General features: G+C 49.1%; 1 protein-coding gene across 5 annotated transcripts in view; it reads left to right on the top strand.

Annotated features, from left to right (window-relative positions):
* Window positions 1-20,000, top strand: part of LOC126574485 (rho-related BTB domain-containing protein 1) — a 23,598-nt gene that overhangs the window by 120 nt on the left and 3,478 nt on the right. For 2 of the 5 annotated variants that reach the window (XM_050234713.1, XM_050234711.1), the window contains exons 1-9: window positions 1-389; window positions 15,082-15,378; window positions 17,341-17,444; window positions 17,526-17,931; window positions 18,024-18,205; window positions 18,362-18,511; window positions 18,586-18,703; window positions 18,791-18,928; window positions 19,912-19,935. The exon at window positions 1-389 is cut by the window's left edge. In XM_050234713.1, coding sequence (XP_050090670.1) covers window positions 15,199-15,378; window positions 17,341-17,444; window positions 17,526-17,931; window positions 18,024-18,205; window positions 18,362-18,511; window positions 18,586-18,703; window positions 18,791-18,928; window positions 19,912-19,935 — 1,302 coding nt within the window. In that variant the 5' untranslated portion in view covers window positions 1-389; window positions 15,082-15,198. The remainder of the gene's footprint in view (window positions 390-15,081; window positions 15,379-17,340; window positions 17,445-17,525; window positions 17,932-18,023; window positions 18,206-18,361; window positions 18,512-18,585; window positions 18,704-18,790; window positions 18,929-19,911; window positions 19,936-20,000) is intronic. The other 3 variants (XM_050234715.1, XM_050234714.1, XM_050234712.1) reach the window with 2 other exon arrangements.

The raw sequence follows: 20,000 nt of genomic DNA on the forward strand, positions 1-20,000 counted from the left end.
TACCAGCCACCATCTCACGCGTGCGTCCGGCGGGTTCCAATCTCTCTCTCGAGTCCCGTTTGAAATGAAATTTCAATCCGCCTTCAGCGAGTGCGGGCGGGTTTTCTTGTGCTCGTCTCGGTGTCCTCTTTGCTCGGTGGGTCGGGCCCCTTTCTAAATAGACGACCAGACCAGCAACGGCACGGAACGGACCAGATCGAACGCGCGACACGCGAAGTTACCGACCCCGCGACGAAAAACCCGCATTGTGTGGAGGAGTCTTAAAGTGCGAACCGCTGTGCGATCGAGAAGAAGTGATCCCACGGCCACCGAAGCGGCTGCGACAACCACGACGGGCCAAGAACGAGAACAACGGCAACGGCGACAACGACGGCGTGATACACCACCGTGTAAGGCAAATCGAAATCAACAGCAAGAAAACTACGCATTCGCTCCGCTGGTGCTCCGGTTTGAACTAGTTTCGGGATCGTCCGCGAACGGTGGTTTCGGTCAACGTTCCGGATTCTTTTTTTTCCGGGTGACCGGCCCCTGGCGTGTCCTGCCGTGTGTTTCTGTGTGTCTTTGGATGTGCGTGCATGTGCCAAGGAGAGATGAAAGCGTGAGAATTTAAGGAAATTCTTGTGCACCAGCAGGTGATTCATCGGAATGTAGTACGCGGAGCCTCGGAGACGACAACATAAGCCTTTGGTTAATGGGATGGGATGATATCTCTCTTCTGCTTTTTGCCCAATCCTTTCAATCTCAAAAGGTGCCGTGAAAGTGCTGTAGTGTTGAGTGTAAAGGAAATGCTGCTGCTAGTAGAGTGATTACAGGCAGCGCAAGGGTTAAAGTAATGAATCCTAAGGCACGCATTCCGTGTGTAAGTGTGACTACTTAATACAGGCAATTTTCCTTCTTGAAGCTGGGTGTTCCGGGAAAACGATGAAGATGTACTCCACTGTCCAGCGGAGTCTGCCACGGCTGCTACACTGACACTGCTTGGCTTTCGAGACACTTCCTTTCGATCGATACAAAATCGTGAAAAGCGATTTTTCTTCTTGGATATGGATTACTGCTTCTTCCTGGGTATGGCGCCCGTGGGTTGGGGGCATTGTTTAGGGCATTACTTCGTGAACAAGGACCAAGTGGTGAGGCGCTGGAAAATTTGTCGCGCTAGAAGGCGCCGCTTCCCGGGCCTGTTTGCTGGTGTGGACCATGTTTATTGATCCGCTGGAGCGATGCGGAGACTTTAAAGTCATCGCAGCAAACATCCATGAGTAGAACCGATCCTTTTGACTCAAACCGCAGTTTACTATGTTTTCGCACCACAAGGGGTACCATTCACTCTCAGACTGTTGCTGTGGAATGCATTTTTGTCTTTGTGATATCTGCATCTGCTCTCGATCGATCATTGCAGAGAAAAAAAAACAACTGCAACAAAACATCGAACACCTACTAGCCTATTTGATGGGATGATGATAAGCAATTGAAATGGGGGGCACCAGGTTCCGATTTGACACGTGAAGCAGAACCACTCATGCACCGGCTGCTCGCGTCACCGGGCTTCGGAACAAAGTCAGATGACTGGCTGGCCAATCTTAGATGAAATCGCAAGATGCCTGCCTGTGACGGAGTGCCGCCTGAACGCCGGATAGTCTGGAATGGGACAGCACAATGGGTCACGCTGTTCCCTGTGACCGATTGTAGCGATGGCGCGTGCTCCTTTAGCGAAGAGATGGAACCTGGGTGTGAGTGATAATGTTTTTGCGAAGCATCAATATTATTATCTGCTCTCATGGTCTGCACGACGATGCCAAGACAGACGCACACACAACAAACCGATCACGACGCCGTAACGGAGGGAGTAGACAGTGATAAAAATCGCACTCCAACCCAACGATAGTGGCTTGTTGCGGAGTGAAATGATAACGGCGTTCGGGCACGACAACAACACGATCAACTAGCACCGCACATCGTCATCCGAGCCATCTTTGACGCTTTGGAATAGTCCGCGCGACGAATCGAAGGAGGCGGGGCGCGGCGAAATCCAAACTGAACGGATTGTAGCGGATCCCTGTAATTAAAGAGATGGACAGTCCGGCTCCTCCCGGTTAATGTGTCGGGTTAACGTGGAACCAAAGGGAGGGTGGGGGACAGTCCGACGACCTCCGATGCGACAGCGATGACGATGGAGAGAGCAACTCGCGCATCGTGCCGAGTGGCGCCGTAATTGGTTCCGTAATCAGCGTTATTGGCTAATGGCATGTTGTCGTCGTCGCCGCGATCGTCGTGGTCGTGCAGTGGCACGCTGATGTTCCCGTGTTGTCTATGCATCGGTTTGAAATACTGCAACTGGCGATTCCGAATGCTGAGACCACTTCTTGCCGCATGTATGCACATTGAATGATCTTAATACCTTCGAGTATAAGTTCTGGTATGAAGGAAAAAAAAAGATAAACGGTGAAAACGTCTTCTCATCTGTCGCAAAACACGCCGCAGTGCATCACGGAGACAGCCCCAGTCCGGGTGTGTCGTGTTGCGGCATATGCTGCCGTGCTGTCTGGATGAACCTTGGCCTTACCTGGCCGACACGGTCACGGTGTTGTTGGCGCAGAACACCGGATAAACACCATAAATCGTTGTGCGTGCTGGATGACCTGAGATGAAAAAGGAGACACCACAATTGCCATCAAGAACAGGCGACAAATTATGCGAACGAGCATGTCCACCGTTAAGACCTGAAGCACTTGAACATCCCGGCCGGCCTGCTTCCTGGCACAGACTACGAGAGGGTGTCTTAAGCCTAGCGTAACTCACGAGTGGTTTAGTAAAATCCTTTGGCTAATATGAGAGGGCAAACGATAAGGTGCCTCCACCCCTCCACGTGCTTAGTAACACCCGATTTTAACATTAGCACCACTACCGCCACGTCAGTGATTCGAGTGGGCCAGACTCGCGCAGTAAGTCATTAGCAATCATTAGCAAGCGGCCCGGTCGGTCGGTCGGTCGATAATGGCGCTATCTATCTGGCGGATTTTGCTTTCCCATACACCAACACCACAGACAGAGGTTCTAGACACTCACCTCCGCCTTTGGCTTCCCAATAACTGGCGAGAACTCGTGGATTTGTAATTGTGCTTGGTCAGTTCCACCGGCCGTGGTGGATGCTGTCTGGTCTAGGAGGTGGCCGGACTCGCGTGACCCATTCGCCTTTTATAGAATCAATTCGATGGGGCCCGATAATTCAACCATTACCGTGGGCTATTGGCATCAGTGCGATAATTGGCCGCTAAGATGCTAACGGAAGGAAAATTTGTCTCCCGTGTACGTGTGCCTCTCTCCATCCCCTCCCCTACCGAAACAGGTTATACGGACGTCCATCGGACGTCAATCAATGGGGTACGTCGATGGGCGACAAGTGATTCACCAAGCATCGATTCTGTGAATTTAGATTTTGATAACACAAATCAAACACTTGAGAAAAGGATCGAAACACACAGCAGCGTCAGCACTCGAGACGAGCTCTACTTACCCTCGCGGGACGGACGGCACGGAAGCCGTTCGCTCTCTTGGGGGGGGATCCGGCCTGGCTGATGTTGATTTTTCCGCAATTCCGCGGCATCCCCAGGATTCGAGTACGATCGCTGTGAGCTTTTGACGTGTGAATAAGCGCCGTGCGAAAGCATCGTTGGTAGGTGGTAGAAACACGCAACACGCCTGCTGCCACTCTTGTTACCGCGGACGCTGTTTGGGGTTTATAAATTTTCCATCCATTAGATCCACTTCTCACTGGAATCGTTTGGAGCTATTTTTACCATTCGGTCCGTTCGCTTTGTCTGCCATCGACTATGGAGGTGAAGATAAAATATGGCCACGTGGTCGCGATGGCGAACGCTTCTTCACCAAACACCGCTCTCCGTTCTGGAGGTTTCAAGCGATTGGTTTCTGATAGCTGCTGGACATACAGTTCGATCGGTGTACTTTCACTGCCCTTGTTGTTAGGAAACCCTTGTTGTCGGGGGGCTGCATGGATGGGAAAGTGATGAAAAACGGTTACCTCGTTGGGTGGCTATTTTTCGGACCGTTCGCGTGAGAATCGTTTTCGGGGTGGCCGAGACTGAGGAAGAGGGCCACCTGGCGTCCACACCACGTTGTAATTTCTTGACCGAGCGCGCTCGTCCCTAGGCAGCAGTCGTTGGTAACACTTTCCAGGATAATTGGCTTAAGCGCAGCGCTAGCGAACGAAGGGGCACGGCGGACGAGTTGCCAACCCGCACGCGGTTTGGGGCAGCTGATGGGGCTCATATTCTATTTTTACCAACCTCTACAACCCCTCTCCCCACGACCAGCCCCCTGTTCAAACCACAAAGGGGCTTCTCCGGTGAGCTTTCGTTTTCAACACCACGATGATTATGAATGAATCACCGCGGTGCCAGTGTGGGCCGGTGCTGGGTGCACCATAATTCATCTTCTTGCTTTTTTTTGGTGGTGGTGGTGGAGGTGGTGCTGGTGCTGGAGGTCTCAAACCCGCCCACCAGAGGGAGATTGTTCCCTTACATAACGGCATAACGTTCGGGGTTAATGTGCTTTATGCATGATTAATGTGAGTATCCTTTTTCTGGTGTTTTTGGGTTTTTGGTGGGCCCCACGGGGAGTTTGGTGTTACGTATGATGAGCAGCCCAATAGACAGCGCGGCGGCGAGTAGGAGAACCATATTGCGCGGTGGTAAGGTGTGTTTGGGGTGGAACTTAATGCAGAACAACACCTAGCATATGAAATGGAATGCTCCACTGTGGTATTAGGCTGTGTGCTGCCACAGCCAACTACCAAGCAATTGATCGATCAATGGTTATAACGTTGTGGCGAAGGAATCTGGCAGGACTTGGATTTTTAGGTGGCTGGCTGTTTACAAGATCAATTATATCGATTTACTATTCCATGTATATTCATGTCTGTTTTGAGTATAATTTTTCAGATACATTTTATTGGCATAATTCATTTTTATAATTGCTTCTAGTAATGCTTGGAAAACGATTGGATGGTTAATGCTCCTTCACAACGAACTGCGATCATGATGCTCTCCATACCAAACCATTCTTCATAATCTCTACAAAGACCCAACAAAAAACATGGCGCCGAAGTCGATAATTGGAAAGTTTTTTTTTCTCTTCCTCTTATCCATACCCCAAAAAGCCCTATGAATTACACAATGCGAGAACTAAAAATAATCTAGCGACGCAATTCACTACGAATAACGGGAAGGGATTCCCTGAACTTTTCGCATTAAAAGTGTTTGGTGTAACGGTAACATAATAAAAAAACAAATGTTAAAAAAATAATTCCAACGCAGCAAACTGGCTAAAAATAGACAGCCAGCCAGCCAGCCATTTCATGAATCATCCGAGCTCCGACAAGGAGCGCGAGACTGCCGTGAATGGTAGATAATTTTTTTGGTCCCTCCAGACGCATGCCGAAATAGGAAGGGAACACCGTGGCAGAATCACTTAATTCGACAGATTCTGCTGTTCTATCATTATTCTCTGGCGCGCGTGGCACTCCAACCGGCACGCTTGCAAGTTGATGGCGATGATGATGGTGGTGTGTGGCTGCGAGAATGCGGGCAAGGGTGCTGATAAATGTGTTTTATTATTTGCGAGTTTTCGCATTCGTAGCGCCCCGGAGTTTGTCTTTATTGATCGAAAGATGGAATCAAAGGTTCGGGATTACATTTAGCCAAAGAAGAAGAGAGGAGAAAAAAAAAACGCAGAAACTCTTGCATCGAACGGTTTCAGGCGGCGCTGACGCCATCGCCATCGGTGAAGAAAGTGGCCAACAGCGAACGGCTGGAAAAGCGAAACCTCCGCTTCAGCGGTTGGGGCTCCAGCCCTCCTACATACGGTTCGATGGTGGTGGTACCATTTTCTTTGGGTTTTTATTCTCCAGCACCAGCGTGCCGCTGAACCAAGCTGTGTGCGGTGTGCACGCAACGACCTGGCACGCGGTGCTGTAGCGAACGCCCGGACAAAGGCAAAAGTCCCGATCGGCGTCATCAGGCGACGACGATGGGGCTTTCCTTCGCCTGGAAAACCAAATTAGCAAAGGCAAGAGGCAACCCTCCGCCACAAAGCCCCTGTGGTGTCCCAGTGGTCGGTCGTGGTGGCGTATGGTTTCGTGGCAGTTTCGCTCGTATACCAGCTGGCCCGTCCTCGGGCAGCCCACATGTGTGTGTACGTGGCCGTCTAATCCTCGGTATTGAGTTTAGTGGAGTAATCTGTTTTTCCCGGCCGGCCCATTTCGCTGGAAAACCCGTGGTGTCCTCATCATCATCGTCAAGGACATTAGTGTCACTGCTAGGAACGGAACCAACCGATTCGCCTGAAGCTCAACATGTTTTTTGGGCCCCCGGGAGGTGGCAGAAGGGGGAACATGTCGAGTTGTGTCATCGGGGTTTCCAGCACGTTGGAATTAGTAAAAAGTGAGAACTGACCAGCACTCCGGACTTGCCGGTTGCGCAGGAGAGGCATTTTATGAATGAAATTTGTTGCCGATTGATGGGCGACCGCTCTTTGCTCCGCAATGCTGGCAGGAAAGGGGGCGCGATGAGTGATGAAATGTGTTTCAAACTAATTTCCACCGCCAGTTTTCCCCGGGGCACGACGCAGAGTCGGAAAACTCGTCTTTACATCAACTGTACATCCGGTTCTTGGTGTGAATAGCGGTAAAATAACGGAACGGAAAATGGAACCAAAACGTCCAAGTGTCGCAACAGGATGGCAGTAATGTAGGGCATAAAATGAAATGGCCGACGTGTGAGGAGGAGTTTGTCAAGGTGTGGAACGAGCGGTTGGTTGTGCGGTGCCGGTGGCCAGTTGTAAATTGCTTTAAAGTTGTTTTTCCCGCATTTTGTTTCGTTTTCTTTTTGGAGTGTTCGTGGCAATATTGGCCGTGTAATACCATTTGCTGGTTGGTACGCGTTGTTTTGCATTGCGACAATAGCAGTTAGAGCATTCGAGCAAGCTTTGGCTGGCTGTACATCAACCGTCATCAGGTTTCGGTCGAAGTAACACACCAATCGTCGAAACACGATGGATGGCGAATAACTCAGCACCGTCCGTGCGTTAGTGAAAAGGTGTTTTTCGTAGTAAATGGATTCAATTTCGATCTGTGATCCTGTGTGTCTGGTGGTGGTGTGGCTGTCGAAGTAGAAAAACAAATCGATTCATCAGGGCACAGTGGAGCGCGTGGTACGACGAACGGAAGACGCAAAACCAGGCAAGCAACCGACCCGGGTCGTGTGCCGTCCAGTGGCCAGTTGGATGAACCCATTAAGATGGATTAAAGATTAGCGAAACGCACCGGTAGAAGCGGCCAGACCCGTATGCGGGCAGAGAACGAGAGCGAACTGCATGATTCATGCAAGTAATTTACTGAATACTGATGCATTCTCGTGATTCCATTCGCGTGACTTCAAGCAAACGAATTGGACCACGAGAGTAACCGGTCGGGAACGAAATTATTTCTTAAAAGGCTGTTTTGAACTAGCTTTTTAGTGCTGAATTATTCAAAGGAATGGTAAGCGTTCTAAAGATTTCTTTGATGTAAAGTTTTCTTTGCAGCAATATTTGGAGTTCGCTACAAATTTTCCAGATTTTTCGCCATGGCTCACTACGCCATTACTCAGTGAGCAGGGACTTGGTACGATTTCGGTTATTCATGCTGTAACAATTCCACTTCAGTAGCTTTGATAGTTATACTCTTTTTTGCAATTACATTGCAATTATGCTTGATACAATATTTAAGAAAACCTTTGTCGTCTTCAACAACATTTTTTTTCTCATTCGCCCGTTTCTATTCTCGCGGCTTTGTTACTGTGGCTCTTTAATGCTGTAGTTGATGGAATATCTTGTGCTTCGCAAGGGAAATTTTATGGATGTTTCTGTAAAATTCTCGTGTTTAAATTAACAGATTGATAGATTTTCCTATAGAACAAATATACAAGAAGCATATGGTTCTTTATCATTACAAAACATGGAACATTGTGAAGGATTACTTCTACTCAAAGTGGTAGATGGTGTTGGATTATCTTTTGCAACACACCTTACCTTCTCCAACGATAAACCATTTATCGCTCCGTTGACGGTTAATGTACATGCAGCCCGTCCGCAATGTGTGATGCTATGATGATGGTTATTATGCGCGTACTCGCCCATACCTTAATGCAAAGAAATGTCAACCAATGATATTTGATTATCACCGCCACATATCCACACGATATTCCGCGGAGTACTACGAACCGATATTCCTCCACTATTGTTCACACTCTGGCCAGGCATCCATTCGCAAATGGCGACAAAAGAACGGCAATTTACAATTCCACGGAGCCATACTACTCCGGGCTCGTCACAATACAGCAGACAGTGTGTATTATGTGCAAAACCTGATGCCGCCACTATACGCACCAAGTCCCCCGCCGGTGGCATTTAGCTAGAGCATCGCATAACGGTGATGTCCGAGGTGGTGGTGGAACCGTTGTTCATCATCCCAATGCACCGTGAACCGTGAAGCGCGACCATCGCGATCACTTTATACAGCGAGCAGAAGACCACGTGCTTGGGTGGAAGAGATTTGCCATTTTAGCAAACTATTGGCTGACCATTTGGTGGAAGTGTTGGGAATTCAATGGATTTTTTTTTCACCTTCCCTAAACGTAGTTTCATCCGAGAAAGTTTGCTCAGTTCTCGTGGGTGTGCTTCAAACCACTTTGATGCTCCGCATTCAATACCGAACTGGGGTCTCGCGCGGTGTTTGCATTGATTTAACGATTGTTGTATTTATGCGGCAGGCGCGGTCCATACCGCACTCCCCCCTGCCTTGGACAAACAACGTCCCCGCGTCTTCCGCGGTCGCCTCGTTGCAATTGACAACGCCGCCACGGCCAGCGTTTGTTCCGTATTTATTTATTTTTTTTTTCATTCTTGTTGGTTTCCACTTGATGAAATCGAATTAAATTCGACCCCGACCTTCGGCTAGGGTGGCTTTAGGGCGGCCACCGTACGTCACCACGGCGCTGGTGGCGTTTGATTGAATTATTCGGCATGGTTCCGCCGGGTAGGTGGGGGCCAGCACGCGCAGGAATGCAGCCAGCAGCAGCGCGACGGAGCATGCATTACGATAATGCAAAATCAATGCATTTCGCGGCGAGAATCCGTTCGAACACAAATAAAGCGTACGATAGAATCTACCAAATTTTCCTAATTCATGCTATTGTTCTGTTCGATCCTATACGGCACTCCAAGGATCGTTCTTGGTGCTTCTCTCACCGTCGAAACGGTCTGTTGCAAGCAAACTTAAAAATTGCACCATCAATTGCACATCGTGTAGAGATGGCCAGTGCCAATGGGTAGCTGTGGTGGTGAGTCGCGAGAGGAATCGACGATACGCCTGGTGCTCGGTCTCCGTCACGCCGTCCGAATTCTTGCTGGCTGGCCGGCTTCAGCGCCATCGTAAAATACTAAATGGTTGTGTCCTGGGTGTTTGTGTTCCATGTGTTCCATTCCATGGAGAGAGAGAGAGGAAGAAGCCAGCTAAAAATAGAATTAATCTTGATAATCACCAATAATTGAACAACGGGTACGAGATGACAGCGGCGCTCCCCGCTGCTCTGGAAGGGTGGTGGGACATGTAGGAGGAGTGGCAGACTGACGTCGGCATAATGCCGTCCGATGCGCACAATGGAGTGAAACCGTACGATTCCCTCCTGTAGTGTACGTTCCTTCGGCTTTACGGACGTTCCTGTTTGATGTTGTTGGTCCAGCCGTCGCCGTGGATCTTAGAAGAGAGAAAATGGAAAATGCAAGCAACATGACGTACAAAGTGCCCTTTAAGCTGCTTGTGATTGGGGGGAGTGTCAGAATCCTGCACGTTTAATTATGAGCAAGTTCATCTCGTACACTGACAAGAGCAGCCCACTACCAAACTGACATTAACAATTCGACGATCCTTTTGCGGGATCCATTCGACTTCCGTTTTAAAGCATGGAAGGAATTGCAAGCCGTGGGAAGTTTCGGGGCCAATAGTGGCGCTGGAATCAGCATTTCGACGTAAAACGTTCGCGTTGATGCTAAAACTAGGCGCATGTTTTAACGATTAGCGAACTAATCTATTCGTCACGCTCGTGAGGTAATCTCATCTCATCCACTAGCTGGCGCTAATTTGCAAATCGGGCATAATGAACAATTTCATTAGCGATCGCTTAACAATTTGAGTTTCGCATCGATCAGCGCAGGCAAGGGTGCAGGGGATAATTTTTGCAGAAAGTTTCGCGACGCAAAAAGAAAAACTCCCCCAACAAATAGAAGTAGATGGAATTGATGGCCGACAAAAGGCGCCTATGAAAGTGTCAATTCCTAAGATAAACATCTGCAAAAAATAGCCATCAAGCATTTCATGGGCAGCACAATTCGCTTCCTCTAGATCGCCGAGATGCTGAATAGATCAGACATAAACAGATCACCGTGGAAGTGGCCCCTCCTGGTCAACCGAGTGTTTACTCGCCTAGTGAATTCTGAGTAACTGACTTCGTGCGAGCAAAACGCGACCACCACGATACAGGCAGCAATGTTGTTTGGCTGTCGGGAGCGTGGCGGGAACGAAGGAAACGATCACCTTGAGGCCAGATTGCGTCACAGAGGCTTATGATTTATGGGAGATTAAGCGAAGCGGGAAGCACCACACCGACGATGGCCCCGCAATTGCCTGAATTCTCGCTATCTTTGTCTCTATATCGCTTGCGTATGTCTTCGCCACCGTCGCCGTCGTCGTCGTCGTCGTCGTCAGTTGTCAACAACAGTTTAACTCCCGCTGGTGGTTGAAGAGACTTATCCGGATGGGAAGTACGCACCGTAGCCAGTCGGGTAGATTGAAGTTGCCCTAAAGCTAATGCAGCATATTCCGTTTCCGGAGCCTGTCGCCCTGTCGTATTACGGTACTTGTAGACAGACTGATAGCTACCAGGGGGGAAGTTTGCTCGTAATCTTGCAAAAGGAAGCCGGCAAGATCCATGACATGACGCGTTACATCTGCCGTGCGTCATCTGCTTCGCAAACACGCTCTGCACGACTTTTGAATTCTCGTTCTCGTGGCGGAGAAGAAGGTGTGTCGCCTCCACCAGAGCCAAATGGACGATCTTTAGGACCGATTCCTGTGAAGAGAGGAGGGTCGGGACTCGAAACCGGTCTCCGGTTAACCACTTCCGTGTAGCATCTTTTTTTTTCGCAGGTGGCGAAACATTTCGTCACAGATGGATCTCACGCGCGTGCTTCCAAACACGCGCTGCTCCGTTTGCTTGAAGGTCACGGCGCAACGCTTCCCGATTATGAACTGATTAACTCAAAGGTAGGCCCCACCGGGGTGCCGGGCAGAGGAAAACCGAAACAGACCCGGAATGTTAACAATCTCCACTCCACTTGCCCCTCACTGTTGTTCGGGGGTTTACCGTCTCGTCCACCTCTGATAGGTTTGTTTACAAGCGTGATCTGTTTCCTGTTTTCTGTTTGGCCGAAATCTCGTTAACCGAGAGGAGCTCCCCGTCAAACAGTGGACACCGGTATACCGTTACACGCGCCGTAGGTTCGTGTTTTGTAGCGCGAAAAGCGTCCCATCGGAGCCGATTAACATAATCGGGGCACGTCTGCTTTATGCGCGCCTGCGGTGATCAGGTCTGGTGAGCCCGATCTTGCCCTCCCAGGCCGAAGCCGAAGCGACCACATGTGTGTATTGCGATGTGGTTGTGGTTGAGATTGTTTTGAAGCGTTACGCGCGAGCCCGTTTAGGGGGCGAGCACTTCAGTTGTGAAGCGAGTTTACCGGCGATGCTCGCGAGTGAACAAAGAACCGAAGCCGCCACCGCCATCAGAAGTGTCGCCAGTGTGTGTGGCGGAAGTTTATACTCACGGTGGTCACGAGAATTGAACAGCAAAGGTGTGGTGCGCGCCATGACGTCAGGGAATCGCCAACGGGCATTAAGACACGGAATTTATGACCTTTTCATCCCGTGATCCACCGTGTGACGGCAAGCGGCATGTGGGGATATGGGGTATTGCGTCGCAGCAGAGGATCCCATACGCGGTGGACGAGGACACAGTGGAGACGATCACGGACCGATGTGATCAAGAAGCCACCTGTAACGTGACGAATACCATAAATTGCGTCATACGTTTATCTTTTTGCACGGGTGTTTAGCATCAACACGCCGTTTATGCCCCGCCTGCTCACATGAGAATCGCCAGATTACTCGGCGGCCACAGATGATGATCGTGCGGTGAAGGTGTTGCACTCGAAAAGAAGAAGGCTCCAGGCGAAGGCATATGACAAATGTGACAGTAACCTAGCTTAATGGCCGGGTTATTAAATAATTAGCCGATGCAATTGTGCCCGAGGAAAGTGCTACTACTAGCTTTGTTGCGGTGTGAATGACCGATCGTCGCCAGCCGCCGGAGAGCTTTGAGAGGCTTTGTTAGATTAGCGACAGGTGTTAAGATTGTTGAAAGAAACAAAGCGCAAGCGCTGTGTAGCTAGGAGAGACCTCGGCATCCTCGATAAGGGGGCGTCCACGATGTATTGGGTGTTTCCCTCACTTAAAGCCAGCAGGCGCCTGCCGCTTGATTGTGACCAGTTGCTTCGTTATTTCTTCCCTTTTTTTTCTGTATCAATTCATTCCAATAGGGAAGCGGACGACGGAGAGCCAAACCATTAACCCACTTAGGAGAAGCAGACGCGCTCGTGCCTTTGTCCATTTCGGTCGATCTGCAATGCAGCGCGCGCAGTGCATCGCAAGATTGATAGAGAGGCTGCGGCCGCGATTGTAGTAGTAGCAGCAGCAGCAGCAGCGACTGCAGCAGCGTAGCCGCTCTTCCGCTTTGTTAATGCAGTTTGCTTTCTTCTTCATCTTTTCGCACATTTCACGCCTGGTGGTGGCGGCTGTTTGTTGTTTGTCCATTGAGATTAGCGCTCAGGGCCGCGACAGTTCAATTGTGCAGCTGAGTTCCCTAGATACGAAGCTACTGTTGAGCTTAAATTTAAAAGGAGTCTTTTCAATTCACTACTACACCAACGGGTAACTTGCGCTCTACGTTGGCGACGTTGCACTACCTGCCAAACTGTAGACACTTTGCGGGATACTAAAGATGGACAATCGTGAGGTTGTCTGTCTGTCAATGTCAATCTAGTGCATCACTAGTTCATTCATGCATTGTGCAACCCTGGGGCGTCGGAGGGTGCTAGGGAAAACAATAACCTGTTGTCACGGTACTGTCAAATAGAATCCAGGCTGGTGTTTGCGTGCTGGCATGAAGGTGGAAGTCAGTCATTCAGTGAAGAAAAATGGTCCTTCGCTACAGTCCCCATGGTTCAAACTACTCATCTCGATGCAATTGTACTCGGAGCTTTCAGCAGTCAGCAGTCGGCAACGGAAGTGAGTTATGAGCGAGTTGCCTTCAGTATGTTGATGCTTTGGACGTACGTGATCTGGCACACGGTAGCAAACGGCCACCGGAGACGTTCGGTGGTATGGTGATTCATTTGCGAAACTAATCGGCATCGGACAGTGGTCTCGACCGGGGTGGGGGGGCGTCCGGTACTCGCCGCAATTGATGATGGCGATCTTCAGCGTTTCAGAAATGGTTGGCAAGCCAATCGGAGAGCGAATTTGACGGATTTAGCGGAACCGGACCACTTGAGGCACTTGGGAAGTGAGTAAGAGCGTTTGTATAGCCCTTGAGCCTTGCGTGATACCTGCCCCGGCATCATCATCGCCCCCCGAGGGCCGCGTATACGATTAGATAAGGGTCCGAGATTGTTTTGTGTTTTTCTCATTTTTATTTTAATCCCCGCCTTGCCCAACCCCTCCTGAGCATCTCCGCGGCATGATCTGGAGCCGCCACCCCACCACCTGGTTGGTTGGGACCAGTTTCTGTCGAGTAAATCCACCGAAAACCGGTGAGATCGAGGAAACGTTCAACGATGTGATGTCCCACTGGAGCTCATTAGCCGCGCGTTTCCTGCTCGAAAGCCGATGCTGGGAATTCGTTGCGAGTTGCCAGTGACCGATGCCGGTTTCGTTCGGTTAAGACTGGTTCGGGGATGAGATTGATCACAATGGTCTACGCCCTGATCGCTGCATGCACTGACCTTGGGTTCCTGATGAGGTTCAAGTGACACGGCAAGAATTTTCTTCAGCAAAATATCCCAACAAAATCCATCTCGAGTGACTCATGCGAATGCCACATTCTATACCTGGCAATCATCGGAATACTCGGCTCCACGTTTTACTGCTACTGGAGGGCGATTGTTGAAATGCAATCACTAGTCTCCGTCCACGCGGCTATCGCACGATGCCGTACAATTGTAACACGCACGCTCGCGTTATCACTAACGTGCATCTTTTCGTCATAGGCTTTCGGACTAGTAAGAACCCTACAATGAGCCCTCCCCAAATGGGTTCCCACACATGGCGTGCGTGCCACGACGAGACATTCAACCTCTAATTACCCGCGGGACCCCTCGTATAGGTTTATTTCATTCTCGGTTTACTACGTCCAGTTGCTATAAACGGGCATATTATGCAGATGGACGAGAAGCTTTTTCTGTGCTAAATCGTAGTTTACATTGACCCAGGACCCAGGCAGTACTAGTGGACATGTGAAGCACGGCGTTGCATTAATTAGTACGGCTGGCTGCAGTGCCTCATCTACGGTAGTGAAAATGGCTTGGTGTTCCTCTAGCAGTGCGAATTCGTTCGAAGAAACGTACACAAACTTTATCGTTATGCAGCGCTTCTCTTAGATTCCTTTGTAAGCGGAACTGGAATATGGTGTTCTGAACGACATCGAATGACGTCGCTCATAAAATATCTCTACTCCTCGCCAGCGCCTAGACTGTTTTTGTATCACGCTCGCACCATCCGTCCCTCAGCGTGCTGCAAGCAACCAAATCCAAGTTTGGTCGATTCTATGTTCCGCCGGGTCACTAGCAGCAGCCGGGCGCAACACAACTCGTAAGATGATTTGTATATGAGATTTTCCTCCCCATTCGGTCTCTTTGCAGCAGGATCCCAAGACCACAGGAAGCGTCCACGGTACGCTCTCGGCCGAGCAAGCGACAGGCAACTCCAGCACAGCGACAACTTCGTCGAACTGAGACTGAGACGGCGGGCATGGAAGCATGGATAACGAACAGCCCCACCAGGAGTTGGTAAAATGTGTCCTCGTAGGAGATACGGCCGTCGGCAAGACGCGGTTGATCTGTGCCCGGGCCTGCAACAAACACGTCTCGCTGTCCCAGCTGCTCAACACGCATGTGCCAACCGTCTGGGCCATTGACCAGTACCGGATCTACAAGGATGTAAGTACCAGCCCGCCAGCCAACCAGCGTAGCTAGCGTAAAGAAGCCGGCTGAAGCTTAAGATGAAAACGTGCTCCTCTTCAGGATAGGATGCGATTGCAATTCCCGGAGGATGTTGGCAAAAGTTCTCACTCTCTAGTACCTCTTTAGGTAGTGGAAAGGCAATTCCCTTCTTCCTCTTGCACACTAGTCCCAGACGACTCTAGTGTGAAGGTGCTTCGGCGCATCAGTCTGGGAGGCAACTGGAAATGCTTTGAAATGCTATTTTTAGCAACAGCATCATTCGGTTACGGCTACGAGCAACCACCGTGATGCTCTTTGTTCCTGTGAGAGCTGAAGGGAAAAGTTTTCCACCATCCTAGGTGGGAGACTGCCCCACACCGTCACTGATGGTCCCCCTTCCCAACTTTACGGCGTCCAGCCGGTTTGTAGCGCACTAAGAGCAGCAGTGAATTTAATCTGTTTGTACCGTTGAACACGCGAACGAACGAGGGTATGGTGCGATGAATTGGATGCGCTCCTCCTTTGTGCCCATAACCTCCCTCCAGAAGACTCTCCTGAACCGCATTTGCTTTGTTCGTGTTTCCCAATTCCGTCTCGGATGTGGACGCGTGCAACACAATGTTTTAAAGTGATTATTTTGCTTCACGGTTTCGCTACGGGGCAGCGAGAATGTGCGCCGCGCCACATTCCATCTGCCGTCTGGAACACGTTCTTCGAGGCGAAAATCTTCTCTGAGTAGACAATATGTGCAGCTCAGGGGCGGAACTGCATGTTGACGATCTACAACGATTCTTCTGTGGATGGCGGCGGCGGTATGGCTGCCATGGCTCGTGAAGGACATGAAGCTCGATAAAAAGCAACGGGGACCGGGAAACGTTATTTGCAGGAGCATCGCAGACATTATCGTGTTTTGTGCAGCCATTAAAGTTTACGAGCACATGCTTGCGTTCCGCGATGTGGATGCGGTTTCAGATCTCAAGATTTCGGGAGTTTCTTAGGGACGCGCGTGGTGTTTGCTGATTAATAGCTAACGTACGTGTTGCACCAAGCTCCGTCGTGTGATAGAGGGAACACACAATAGCAAATAATCGCTTCTGATATTCTAAAGATCGCTGGCCCCTTATAACCTTGCATCGTAGTTCAGGAATCAGGAAACCAACGCAGCACCTGAAGCAAATTATTACCTATTGACTCATAGTGATTGATGTCCCGCTAAAATGGCATAGCGATTTATAATTAAAAGCAAACAGCGACGCCTCAATTAAGTGTGTCACCGAGGCTAGAACAGCAAAGCGGTATGATGTCGATGCGAAAAGGGTGCCGACAAGCACTGATGTTGTTAACAGTACCTTACCAATAATACAAGTGGCAAGCTCTAACTTGATTTTGATTTTTTTAAATCGATATAAAGTTGATATTTGTAGACCATACTGCTTCAAAACGATAGATCAGATGCGGTTCAAGATGCGATGCGTAAATCATAAATCGTACAAAATTCGTACTAAATATCTTCCCTTTGATATGCACTTCCTGATCCTATCGTTCTTGCTACGCAGCAGCAAGTTGAAGTGGTTTAATGGTCCTGCCCTTTCAAGAGCCATACGATCGTACGAGACGTGAGCGCTAAGCGGTTCGCGAACAGGGTTACCGTACACTAGAACGCGATTAGTATGCAAACAGCTGGCGAGTGTTTTATTTGCTTTCGATCATCGACGGTGAACTGCATACCAAATGGGATGCACGTTTACGGTGGTTTTATTTTGCTGCACCATCGTTCCCGTGCATCGTGGTGGAGCGGTACGTTGTTGGTCGTGGCTGTGTCGTCCCACTACTTTGGCAATATGGCGCAATAGCGTTCCAATGTTATTAAAATCGTTTGATCACTCGAGTGATCGTTCTTATGCCATGGTGTTTTCCATCGGTAAGATCTATTACTAAATTCTTTTTTTTAAATTGTAGGTTCTCGAACGATCATGGGAGATTGTGGATGGGGTGAACGTTTCACTGCGCCTCTGGGACACCTTCGGTGATCATGATAAGGATCGTCGATTTGCCTACGGCCGGTAAGTAACGCTCAAAAATGCGCTATGCAACAGCACATTTCTTTCCATTGCTTTCTAATATTGCCTTTCGGTCTTTCGTAGCTCCGATGTTGTGCTGCTGTGCTTCTCGATTGCGAACCCGGTGTCTTTGCGCAACTGTCGGGTCATGTGGTACCCGGAGATACGCAAATTCTGCCCGGATACGCCCGTCATATTGGTCGGATGCAAGAATGATCTGCGGTACATGTACCGCGACGAAACGTACCTTTCGTATTTTGGCGAACGGAGTCCATTCGTGCGGGCGGCTCGCAAGTCGGATCTCGTGATGCCCGACGAGGCACGGGCCGTCGCGAAGGAGCTGGGCGTCGCGTATTACGAGACGAGCGTGTTTACGTACTTTGGCGTAAACGAGGTGTTCGAGAACGCGATCCGGGCTTCGTTGATTGCGCGCCGCGAGCATCGCTTCTGGATGACCAATTTGAAGCGCGTCCAGAGGCCACTGCTACAGGTAAGGCGGCGGTTTCCTGCACAATATTATGATTAAAACAGTCATGCTTTAAAAGCGGAAATCTCTATTCTATCTGTCTGTTTCCATTTTAGGCCCCATTCAGACCGCCAAAACCTCCGCCGCCGGAAGTGACCGTGATAACCGGCACGCATACGAAGGACATGCTTAACATGTTCAATTCCCAGTGCTATACAGATCTAGTATTAATTGTCGGTACTATCCGTTTTTCCGTACATAGATTTATGTTAGCTAGTAGTTCGAATGCATTTCATAGGTTAGCAAACATTCCAATTACTCTTTCTATCTATCTATCTATCTATCTCTCTCTCGCAATTTCCTTCTACCGACGGGGCAACCGTGCGGGCCCCGAACGAACGCCGAAATCTATTAAGCGGTGGTACCGGCTCTTCTATTCCTTCTTTTTCACCAGGTTACTGACGATGGACATCAGCGATATTGGAGCGCGAAGTAGCAGCGAGTCCAGTATGGTCAGTTCGACCTTTGGCGAATCGACGACGGCCGATTTTAATGAGGACACCGAGTGTTTGATACGGCTCGAGCAGAACAAGGCTCCCAATCGGTAAGTTGGTTGCTGATAGTATACCAGAATGATCGTCTTGGTGGATATAACTAACGAATTTTGCATTCTCGTAGAATGTGGGAGCAGCTGAAGCGGAGATCCAGCTATCAAGCGTTGCCAACCGTCGAACCGAAGAAAGATCTCTACCGGGAACTGCACCATCCCGTATTTCAAAGTATTAGGGTGTTCCAGGTATGCTGACCGGCCCAGAGTGAAACCTTTGCATGATCATGGCAAGTGTGTGATCGCTTCTTCGCTTCCTCCACTTTCCACTTGCAGATTGAAAGTGGACGGCACAGCTATACACAAACGCAGACGATCGTCCAGATTAGTAAAGTCATTACACCACAAGCGATGCAGCAGTGCCTGAAGTTCATCTATACCGGCACGATCGATCGCGATTGCCTGGATTTGCAGGTTAGTTAGGCCCACCAACAGGACATTTTGGCCACTTTGGATCAATCATTTCTTTTTCATCTTTCGTCACGCATTTCGTAGTCAGATACAAGATGTGCAAGCTATCTCAAGGAGGATATCTTATTTCGAGACCCCTTTTTTTTACTAATTCGCACATCCAATCTTACAATATTTCACGCATACATTTCATACCACTAGACCTTCGCGACCTCTTTCCGCAACCGTTTTTCAGTTTGGCAATTGTTCGCAAAATCGAATGTAATCGATCAGCTAAAGGAGGGAAATTTAAATTATCAGGCCAATAAGTGGAGTTCTATTCCTTGACTCCTTACCTATTTGGACTTAACTGAAATTCGCTTTGCATGTCAAACCACTTACCAGTCGTCTTACAATCGGTGGCACCTTTAAAAGAACTCTCTTTCTCGCTCTCTTCTCCACTATCCAAAAGCATATTTTTATTTCTTCAGCCGAACTCTTTGCTCACATCTTCTTGCAGCGAAGCACAAGTTTATGGTGTTAAGTTTTTTCTCTGATATCATTAAGTTCACCAATGCATCACAGATTTAAGTTAAATCGGTTCCGTTCCATCATTCAAGATATAGTACATGAGTTTTTGTTAACGGCTTTGTCTTTTACCATTTGGTTTTAGCTCATACTAGAAGCAATACTTGTAGGGTGTGTTCTTCCAAATGATTGGGAATTATGATTCTTTGCCAGTTTTTTTTTCATTTTCTGGCAAAATCGAATATTTGGCTACAAAAGAACCAAAAAACAACACATCTAGCGTTTGAGATCCCTCATCTTCGTCATGCTCCATCCCGTTTTAGTGTATCCGTTCACCCCTCGTTATTACTGTTCGATCGTGATACGCGTGGCTCGTATTTATGTTATCCATTTCTGTATTCCTACAACACCTTCTCTGTTGCCTTCGAATCGCGCCTTCGACGAAACTCGAACGCCGACCGGGGCCCTCGACGGTGCAGACTGCGTCGATAGGATTAATACTGGTAAATTGGTATTGCTGATGCTGTTGCTGTTACTATTTTTACTACTGAGAGTAAAACATACACAC

This window comes from Anopheles aquasalis, chromosome 3 (assembly GCF_943734665.1).
Source record: "Anopheles aquasalis chromosome 3, idAnoAquaMG_Q_19, whole genome shotgun sequence".
Classification (NCBI taxonomy): domain Eukaryota; kingdom Metazoa; phylum Arthropoda; class Insecta; order Diptera; family Culicidae; genus Anopheles; species Anopheles aquasalis.